This window comes from Limulus polyphemus, unplaced genomic scaffold, assembly GCF_000517525.1.
Source record: "Limulus polyphemus unplaced genomic scaffold, Limulus_polyphemus-2.1.2 Scaffold295, whole genome shotgun sequence".
Classification (NCBI taxonomy): domain Eukaryota; kingdom Metazoa; phylum Arthropoda; class Merostomata; order Xiphosura; family Limulidae; genus Limulus; species Limulus polyphemus.
Window position 1 is genome coordinate 199718 of NW_013665905.1, and position 11677 is coordinate 211394.

Here is an 11677-nt window from a genome sequence, read left to right on the forward strand (position 1 = left end):
TTACTAGAGAGTGACAATCATAGGAGACTGCATCCATTTCACATATGGTATACTCTTTGTCCAGATAGAAGTATGAAAAGAGGAAAGCAAAATAAGCCCATGTTTTGGACTATCACTCCAAGGGGATGGCACAACCAGTGAGGAATTCTCCATGTCGACTATCCTTAGCGGTTAGAAACTGGAAATGTCAGGGGACTCCCATGTTCTTCTCAAAGACTGGGAGAATGGGGAATTCACATTTGGAAGACACCAGAAAAGTGCTCAGATCCAAATGGACCTAATCACTGCAAAGGTCTCTTACTAAAGAAAGTACAATGGGTTACTAAAAAACCTAATTTGAAAAGCCAGTGTGTGTGAGCCAGGGAAGTGGGCAGTCACTCCCCCCTCCCTGGTGGTGGCTTTTTCTATGATAGTCCATGAAAGGTATGGTTTGGGATATACCACTGTAGTGGTTTTGCAATAAAAACCCATCTCAGCAGTGGGCACTTTTGAAGCCAGGTCTGATGGACTTAATGGTTTACATTATCCCTGATTCAGTGCAGATTTAGGGAACTTAGTATACCCACTGGGTGGGTTCTAAGAATTAAATGAGATTAATAGTACAAATGGGTAAGGAAATAAAAGAGGTACATACCCATTAAAAAGATGAGTGGGCTGGAGAATGACAACTAGAAGGAGGTAAAGTCTAAATGGAGATGAAATTGCCAGATGGTGGAGAAAATGAGAGATGGATGTGTTGGACATAATCCATATTTCAGTCTGGGGAAAGTTTAGAGCATGAGTCAAGTGGCAGATATGATGTAATAAAGCCTGCAAACATCTCTATCTGTTAAGGAATAAATGATCTGGATAAGTTGAGGAATCCATATGGTAAACATAGAGAATGAGAATTCCCTAGAAGAAGAGGAGTCCCAAAGCCAAAATAAACAATTGTAAGAGTTCCAAAAAGAAGAAATGCATGGCAACTAACATCTGACCACCTAAACTGAACACAAATGGCAATCAGGGTCGGTATGATCATAAAGTATTGAGGTCATCTGAAGAGATGTGGGAGAAAAGGTCACATGTTCACCATGTCTTAGGAAGAAATGAGTAGTCAGGTAATAAGATCAATGAAGCTGATCCAGGGACATGTCAACATGAATACGTATGTCTGGAAGAGGAAAAACCAAATAATCTACACCTTAAGAGTCAGGTAGTAAGGAATGGAAAGAATCAAAAGACATAGGAGAAAGTAAAAATAATGAACAAACCTAAGTAATCAAATACACAAAGAGATTTAGAGCAGTAACATTTTCCTAAACAGGTAAAGAGGATCCTAGCACAAACCAGGGAGGTTGAAACAGCCAATCAAATTTGTCATCCTTGTGTTTGGGTTCAGAACGAGGAGAATGAACTTTTGATGTAGCGACAGAGAGATGAGGCAAGGAAAGCAGTAAAGAACCCACAACACAATGTGCTATGGCATTAACAGTCAATAAGCCTCCAATCGCCATAGACATAATAAGGGCAGTGTCAGCAGCATCACCAGAATTTTGGGAGGGTACTAGTCACTGTAAATTGAGAATTCAAGTTTCAATAAACCTCCAGACCGGGAAATTTTTTTATTCATTTATTTAGTGGCAATGTAGATTTAAATCGAAGTTAAAAACACAAAAAGGAAATGAAAGAAACACTGTAAAAAGGCAGTACAAATCTCATGAACTTGATTCATTTCATACTTAAATAGAACATGTCTGTTAAAGACAGTACCAAGGATGTTAATTTGGAGAGCAAATTCTCATTGGGATTTATGCCACAATGAGGATGTGTCGTCTTCCTACTGGTGGAGGTCTGTTTATACATGATAATTACATCATGTACTAACTCAGTTCACATAAAAACATGTCTTAGGTGGGAGACAATTCAAGGCTATTGGCATACACAAAATCTCAAAGGCAAACACATGAGGAATAGCTACTGTGTGCAGAGAGGTGAATCATTTCAGAAATGTTGGTATTGGTATGTAATGAACCTCAATACATTAATGTGAGACAAAGAGACCTATCTGAGCAAATGGCTTGTTAAACAATCCTTGTACATGCTCAGTTTAAATATTAGAATGGAGTTGAGTACACACACTATTAGTATGAAAAGAAATTGCAGTGTGTTATCAACCTAACAGTACCAGACTTTTGCAATGTGTGTGAGCCAGAGGCTTATGTTAAATCCCAGTTAAGCCAAATCGCTAATTGGTTTAAACTCTATATTCATTGCAATAGATTCAGGGCTCTCTTGGTCTTCCTTTTTTTTAATATAAAAAATCAGAACATAACCTAAAAATAACAAGGAGGCCATTTGGTCCTTCAAGGCTGTCTCTGCATACCCATCCTCAAAGAAATAGTCAAAATTAAACCTGCTGTAAATTTTTAAATAAATCATTACTAAACCCTCTTAAACTCTGGTACAGTGGCTGTCTCCATTATTGCTGATGGTAACTCTATTCACAAGCTAAACACCCTTTTATAAAATTAAAACTATCTTAACTGGAGTTTAGTCTACCTTTTCCAAATTTTAAACTTGTGTCCTCTTACCCTGCTGTCTTAGAATTCAGTATGAAATATCAGAAGCCATTTAACTGTTAATTCCCTCTGATAACCTCATAAACCCCCAATAAAATCCTCTCTTAAGAGAAAATAAGTTATCTTTATCTAGTCCCATAAGATAACTATTCCATTCCCAGCTTCAACATAGTAACCCTCTTCTGAACTCTTTATAATAAGTTAATTCCCTTTCTTAGATAAAAAGACCAAAACTAGACACAATATTCCAAGTGAGGCCTAACCAGTTATTTGTACATAAAGAGAATTATCTCTTTTTGACATATAATCAAGATATCTATGAATACACTTTAAAATTCTGTTATTTTTATTCCTAGCATTATTAAACACCTTTGAAGACATACCTGATGCATCCAAAACAATAAACAAAGATCTTCCTTAGGATGAAAAAGGACTTCGCGTATAAATAAGACTTAGACTGCCAAAACCAAAGGTAACTCAAAAATAACGGACACAAGATCAAACTAAATTTAGAAAAAAATTGTTAAATTAGACATGAAGAAGATATTGAAAAAAGTAATATTTGATAATGGCCTAAATACTTAGTTGTCTTCTTCAAAAACAAAAGCATTTGGCTAAGTTAACCCATATCAGGTACTTTCTAGCCAATCTTAATGTTGGATCTGCCATAGAACATTATTCATAATTGGTATACTGCCTTATGAACTAGCTTTGATACAAATGAGAAATGGCCTGAATGCAATCACTATTCCAGCCTATTTGCATGCACAACTATTAATGTATATATCACAACAGTTGCACAACCTTAAATGTTCAACAATCAGATTGTAAAGGCCTCAAGTACAAATATGACAAAGAATCTTAAGATTGTTTTCAACTTCCTTATTTGTATAAATAATCTTCTAAAATCCATATGATTCTTCATAGTTAAAGGACTTCCTTCAGCTCTTCCCCAAGCACATTTTTAAACTTCCTTACATTGAATCCATCACAATTAAACACATCTTCCTTGCACTTTAACTTTTCTAATGTACCTATATCTTACTTTCCGATCTAGACATCCCCCTTAGAAATCCTAACACGTGGAACAGCTCCTGAAAGTGATACTTAATGATTTCCATCCTTCAAACTTTGAAGTTAAAATTTCTTTGAGAAATTATTTCAGAGATACTCATATGTCAACAGCACAATTAGTTAACACCTCAGCACTAATGCTGAGAAGTTTTTGCACAAGCACCAGGCTGTTGAAAAAGCTCTCATTCCTGCACATGACACGTAGTTACCTTGTCTATGTTGCTAAGCAGCATCAGACAATAAGAGAGTGACACAGCCTTTTTGCACAGTACTTTCTTTGAGCACTTTGTCCAGACCAAAAGCTCATTCTTGACAAGACAAGCAGACACCCCAGAAGTGGAGAAATAGGGTAAGTGTTTTTGGGGAGAGGTGAGTATTTATCTGAAATACCTTTTCAGTTTGGGAAAAATGTTAACTTAACCCATTAACTGCGTCAGGAGCAGCTCAGTTGCGATTTTCTGACTCGCAGATAAAACTGAGTTGCCATCAATCACAATAAACCGGTAATTATCATTATTCGCATAGAGTTATAGTTATATATGTGCGAATGACAGAAAATCCGTCATTCTCAGCTGAGCCATTGAACTTCAGTGACGCAAATATCCGTCATCCACAGTTAATGGGTTAATACTAAAATACTAATTTTTACACAAAATAATTGTACAGGATCACACAATGAAAAGATGGTGGAAGGGGCCAGTGTGAAGAAAGAAATTTAAAAAATGAGCTCCATTCTGAGAATGTAGCAACAGAAAGGGAAAACTCATGAAGTATCTCCCCTAGAGGGGGGACTTAGTGGAAGCAACAATCAATGAGTGATTGCATCCACCACCTCTGGCAGGGAATACCCCTTGCTGACTATTAATGGCTATTCTGAAAGGTTCTTTCAAAAGAACTTCCTGCTTCTTGCTAAAGTATCACAAAGATGAGCAGAATATAGATGTTCCTCAACTACCTATATATCCTAGGAAGTCAGGAAACCATAGAAATTAAGTGTATATAGGGCAGCATTTCCTGCCATAGAGTATGTGACCAATAATTACAAACATATGCGAATTCTGGTATGAATCATCTCAGACCTGCATCCCAAAGAGAATGCAAGATCGAACTGGCTGGTCACAACCACCAAAAATTGTCCAGTTCTTAATATTGTGGTGGTCTGTATTATTCTTCCTCATTGATTCCTTTGTCTTACTTCCAATTGAGGGACATTCCATTGAGTGAAAATGGACATCTAAGGATTACATAGGAGAGATCTCCAAGAAGGAAGAGGTAGAGGCTCCTGCCCAAACATGGAGCAATTAAAAGAACCCAGCAAGGTGTGCTACAAATCAGGTACAATATCCCAGGAAAGAATCAGAGAGGACGATGTGCAAAAAGAAAGATATTGGACCAATCCTTACTCAGAGCATCCACTGCTAGGCAACAAAATCTGGGACTGGTGATCAAAAATTGATGTTAAGGGAAGTCACAAAAGTATCGATAAGAGGACTACCAAAATGGGAATAAATCCACAGAAACACCAGATGATGCAAGGAACACTGTTGGAACTATCCAGTCTGAGTGATATAGTCAATCCAATATTAAAGTTCAACCTTTAATTATAGTCATTGTGATGTAATGTATTTTGATTGTCATAATTTGGGTTGTATGTTTAATATAGATGGGAACCCACTCATTAGCATGACTAAAGAAAATGATTTTGACAAAGTGCTGGATAAGTACTCAACCCATTTAAGGAATGCTCGTTGCTAGTAGTAAAACTAATATAATTTTATGGTGTACTTATAGACATACTGATTATAACTAAGAAAAGTCTTTCTCTATATAAATCATTAGTTAGACCTCACTTGAAAAACCGTGTTAAAGTTTTGGCTTCCTTATAAAAAAAAAGGAAATGGACTTTTTGAAATGGGTTCAGAGGAGAACTATTAGGATGATTCTGGGGAAGAAAGGGTTATCTCACATGGATAGGTTTAGATCTAACTAATTTTTCCTGAGAAAAGAAGGATAAGAAGTGACCTTATTGAAGTTTACAAGATTATCCAGGAGGCTGATGGGATAAATGTTTCTGAATTCTTTATGCTGTACAACAGGATGATAGGGCACAAGTTTAAGATTTGGAGAAGACAGGTTAAGCTCCAGTTAAAACAGTTTTATTTTTCTAACACAGGCATTCGGCTTATGGAATGAGTGGGAGCCAGCACTTTATAAAAGTTTAAGAGGAGGGGGGGGATCAAAAATGTCCTGAAATATAAAGAGTAGGTTTAATATTTACTTTCCTCAAGAGTATAGCTGTACAAGGACAGCCTAGAAGTACCAAATGGTCCTTTTCTGTTTACAAGTTATGTTTCTGTACTTTACAACCAGATGACTGATCACTTAAGAAGTTTCAATTTAATTATTCCGAGACACAATTTCTCTCTCTCTCTCTTAGGTTTTCAGATTTTTTTCTCTTGCAACTCATTCAGATATGAACTTTAAAATATTAGGCTTCACAAACAAGACTTTATGATTAGGTAAACAAGGGCATACTTGTGGAGGTGCTCTAATTTTCCCAAATTTTATCTACTTTCAAAGCTCTTTGATAACCTGTTAAGTGAAGAACAGGTTATCAAAGAGAAATAAATGAAAACCTACTCTCATATCATTCTCAAATTACCAAGCTACTACATGTATATGTACAGTCCAAAAATTCCAATACTGTAAGGACACAACCATTAAAACTAACAATTTAATGATAAAATCCTGCAAATCTAAAGTATTCTAACTAAAACTGTATCTTAACATATCAAAAATGGTGATATACTTTTCAAAATTCATAATTGAAAATACAGCCTATATTTTGGGCTTAATGGGCTCCATTAAACTTGTATAATGTACCAGGATGTTAAAAAAGCCTGTCCACAATAGAGCTTTATCCTAGAACTTTTGGCTCACACTTGTGGTCTGAAACTAATGCTCTCATCAAGTGAACTACCAACGTTTCAGTCTCAAGTAGAGAACTCTCCATCCTGACCCTTACATAAGTCCCTCTCCATCACCTTAACAGTTCCATTATAGTTTATACTATAGAGTATCTAGCAACAACTTGTAAAAAGTTAAGAGGTCAAAGAAGATTCTAATCTTTTTAAACATTACTTAACTATTACTCTGTCAAAAAAGCATTATTGCAAAAGGCAAAGGTTTTTTAATTTTTGGTAGAATATTTCAAAATATATACATTGTAATTCTATTACAAGCCTACAACTGCCTCATCTTTTCTTCTGCAATCAAATGTAATTTCACCAGTATTATTATAACACATTTTTGCTGCCATATTAGATGCTCTTTTCAGGTGTAGAACTTATAATGATTTATTGTGCTACTATGTGAAATTAAGGAATTTAAGATACCATTATCAAGACTTTATCAGTTTATGATCAGAAGTTTATTATTTCATGGCCACTGCTACTATACAGATTATATAGCCAAAACAGATACACAAGATTTTAAACAAAATTACACAAATATATATATTAAATTAATTAATTAATAACCCACCACCAATAAAACTATACAGTAGCAATCTATGCAAAATTCACTGTATCATGAAACTTTGCCCCACATCTTCATGTAATTGTGTGTGTAGATTTGTTTTAATCTGAAAATGTAACTAAAATTTTCTGACATATTTATGAAGGATGATATTCCTTTCAAAGTCCTACAAAGCTGTTGTTAATATAATAGCATATACAGTAATAATGTTACAATTTTAATAAATATATACTATAATTTGGTATACATGTATCATAGTCGTGTCATCATAATCATATGTTTCATCACATTTTCATATTCAAAACGTTAAATATCCCAAAATACTTATATCAAATAACTTAGGGTAAGCTGCGTTTCTGTTTTACTACAAATCGTTTGAATTAAAAAAAAAATGTTTTGGTAACAGTAAGCCACAGCTGCGCTTTTGAAAATATGTGGATTTTTGTTTGTGTCTTCGAGAATTTCAAGTATCTGACGTGGCCGGCGCTACACATGTCGGCAGGCCCGGTATAATCGGACATGTTCGACGGTTTGCAACCTTAACCAGCGAAGATCTAACGTCCGATAAACTTTGCTATACACAGCATATGGGCCCCTACGTCATCCCCTGTTATTATTTTTTTCTTGCCACGTAAACCCATTAACTCACATGATTTATACAACACATGCACCCACCATGATGTGATCTTTTGGTAGACCCGATATCTAATTCACTGTCCAACGTCCGTTTTCTTGAATCTCCAATATCAATCTCGGGACAACCATTCACGTCCCCTACGTTTGTCGCCATCTTCAGTGCAGACCTCGGCCAGCTGACGTCAAATATGACGTAATTTCATTGGATAGCTTGGCTGAATGAAACCATCATTTAACAGAACTAATAGAAAACATAAATGTTAGTATACATTTCTTATAATACTGTATACTACGGTAATATTCTAGATAATTTAATCTTCAATGGCAAATATCTGTTTACCTAATTCGCTCACAGGCCTCCTCCCTCGAAGCATTGGGAACCGGTAGTGACGGTTTTTTTCGCACTCTAGGTCATTTCCTGCATACGTTGACACGTATTTGCCCAATACCAATACTATATTTTGATAATGCGAAAGATTTTGTGATGTTAAGTTGATAAGTAACTCAACTCAACTTTCCTCAAAATCAAATAATCTTTTCTTATTATTCCCCACTAAGAAATTCACAATGTGACAAAATGATTGTTACATTCTGAGTTCAAAAGGAAACTGTCCATACCTCAACCACGTGTCTGAAATAGCTGAATCATGTGAACGCATGTGCAAAAAATTATGTAATAGAAGTTACAGTTCGTCACGTAAACGGGTGTGTGTTAGATTTTCAAAGCTGATATTTTCTGCAATGCCAATAAATTCACCTTTAAAATGTTAATTTAAATTATGATAATTATATCAAAAACAAAATAAAAGAGGATATGTAAAAGCTAGTATAATCACCGAATACAGTGGTACCCATCCGCCCCTAAGTCCTGGAAAAGTCCCCTTACTTTTAGCGTTTCCCCCCAAAGCTACAGCTAGAGATTAATCGCCTAGAGACATATATTTAGCGAATCATTGGGGGTATGAAAGGTGGCAAAAGAAAGAAAAAATCTTCATTTTTCTCTCAAATAAATTTTCTTATGAAAATGAAAAAACAAGAACAAAAACTGTCCCCCCTATTGCAGTCCACTTCCTCACTCATGGGTCCACTGACGGAAAATGGATTTAGACTTGATTCATAACATGTGGATTTAACTGGCGAACTCTTTACATTGCACTTCATATACATTATCCTATAAAAGTTTAAAGATAAATAAAAACTGGGTATATTTTGTAATGACGGATCAATATCTTTCTCCATACATATATATTTATGGCGTTACTAATTCAACGAGGCCGTCTTTCGTCACAAGTCTTGCGACTAAACTCTTAAAAGTACAAACAACCTAGAAATTAATGTTTCGTTTGTCTTCGTACATGAAATATTTTGATGTCACATACTTTACAACATGATATTATATCTTGTTTTTTATGCTTCCATGCAGTTTATCAATGTATGATTGTGTGACATTGTTCAAGTGTCCTCCATTACCCCCTAAAATTAAGCTAAGCTGTTTTGTCGTCTTTTGAACTTCTCAGTTTTCACATAAGCCCAAACAACCTCATAAATGTTTACATTGATTGTGAGCGTTCCATCGACCTCTTCCCTTAAGATTTCGTTTCGCCGCTTCATCTGCTGTAAGTTTGGGATCATTGTCTCGCTAGAAGATGCATCCCCGCCCGATAGATCATGTTCCTGAGGGAATGCTAAGATGAGGCATAACTTACAAGTATTTGTTAATAGTCAGGGTGCCACCAATTTTGTGTAAAACCGACACCACTGATTGAGATGCAACCCCAAACTTGTCCTGGTTCCCTGCCATGCTTTACTGTAGGTGTTGTACATTGACTATAAAACCATTTTTCTCCTACTGTCGAACAAACTGTCGTTTGTTGTTGTCAAACTATTTGAACTTGGATTCATTTGTAAGAAGTATATGTCTCCATCTTTGCTCATTGTTTGGCTACCTCTTCTAAGGTGCGGTTTGTGAGAAGATATCAATCCACTGAGACACTCTGTGCTAAAGTGTATCTTAATTGTTATCGAGGTAACAACTACTCTTGTACTTACAGCAGGGCAGTTAGCAAGATCTGTACTCGACTGTTCTCTGTCTCGTTAAGAACATAGTGTTGCGTCATCGAGTCACATGACTACTGTGACGCAACGTTTCTAGAACTATCTGTACTCGACTGTTCTCTGTCACATATCTTAGATGCTTAACGTCACATTTTGAGACTTTCGGTTTTCTTCTTTGACCACTTCTAATATTAACAGTGTCAGGTTCATACACCTTTTTCTAAGTGTTGTCTACAAGTCTTACTGAAGCACGGAGTCTTACCACAAATTTTCGTATGGAGTATCCTCCTTGACAAGTCAAAACTTTGATTTGTATCTGCTTATCATGTGGTATTTCAGTCTAGGGAACGTGGCTAGAAGTACACTACTACTACTGGGGATAGTATGACCATTTGTCCTTTTACAGGTGTGACACTTTCTCATTGGTTGGATGTCAATCAGTGTGAGCTATCAACACGTGACTACACTTTGATACAGCTTATTTTCACACGATAAAAGGCTGACATTTCCATAGTAATAGCCTTTTATACTATTTTCTCTCAAAATTTCCATAATTATTTCCAATAATGACTATTAATTTTTAATATTTCTTTTTCGTGCTCTTTTTTTGTTAGAACTGGCCCTTACGATATATTTGAAGGGATATATTAGTGTTCTGTATTATTTTTACATGATCTTTTCAAAGTTTGAATTTTTAAATATACATGTATACAAGATATTTTAACGTAAGAATAGTGTTGAGAAAGTGTAGAGCCTAGAGCATCAACCCACCTTAAATGCACGACGCATATTCTACATGATGAAAGTCATGGCAGTAATAAAGTGGTCAAAGGTGGAGAGAATATGCGTATTTAGATGGAATTTTTTTATAACTGGTATTTACGAACAAGGCCCGGCATGGCCAGGTGGTTAGGGCGATCGACTCGCAATCTTGGGTTCGAATCCCTGTCACACCAAACATGCTCGCCCTTTCAGCCGTGGGGGTGTTATAATGTGACGGTCAATCCCACTATTCGTTGGTAAAAGAGTAGCCAAGAGGTGGGTGGTGATGACTAGCTGCCTTCCCTCTAGTCTTACACTGCTAAATTAGGGACGGCTAGCGCAGATAGACTTCGTGTAGCTTTGCGCGAAATTCAGAACAAACAAACAATTTACGAACATTTATACTTATTTCGTGATGTAAGGAATTATTAGATGCACTTCTTTTACTAATATTAAAGCTTTGAGACAAGAGGGAAAATTCAATACACGCGACGGCCACAGTGCAGATAGCCCATTGTCAAGCTTTGCACTAAAACAAAAAACTGAGACTAGACTGTAGTTCTGGCGCTATAGAGGTAGGGGGCACCCACTTATAGCGTTTGGCAGCTTTTTGAAAATTTAACCGATACCAGTTAACTTCTATTGACTGCTATCGCACTTCATCATACATTATTATTATATAGATTTAATTGTGTTTTGTCTTACTTTTAGATTTTATTTTTCATATATAATAATAAAAAAAAATCTGAAACTTGGAGGTACAGGATCTAAACTGGGTGAACAAGGTTCCCTAAGCCCCACCCCCTTTTAAGGCGCCGTACCTGTACAACAGTCACTGGCTAAATTCAGATATGATTGGTATCAACACAGTTATTTAAGCCTCTCTGGTTTTAGTTTATATTTTTTGAATATGAAATAGGAAATACCACCACAATATTTTGTTCTGCACCATATGAAACACTTTTTTCTTTACTCATACTAATACCAATCGCTATGAAATATTTCAAGTATAACTTAGTGACATAATATGAGTACGTACATATGAAATTAAT

At 35.9% G+C, this 11677-nt stretch overlaps 1 protein-coding gene across 1 annotated transcript in view; it reads right to left on the reverse strand.

Annotated features, from left to right (window-relative positions):
* Positions 1 to 8149, reverse strand: part of LOC106457131 (RNA-binding protein Nova-1-like) — a 42477-nt gene extending 34328 nt beyond the window's left edge. Inside the window, exon 1 of the mRNA XM_022382956.1 lies at positions 7848 to 8149. Within this exon, the coding sequence (XP_022238664.1) occupies positions 7848 to 7962 (115 nt within the window). The 5' untranslated portion in view covers positions 7963 to 8149. The remainder of the gene's footprint in view (positions 1 to 7847) is intronic.
* Positions 8150 to 11677: the final 3528 nt, after the last annotated feature.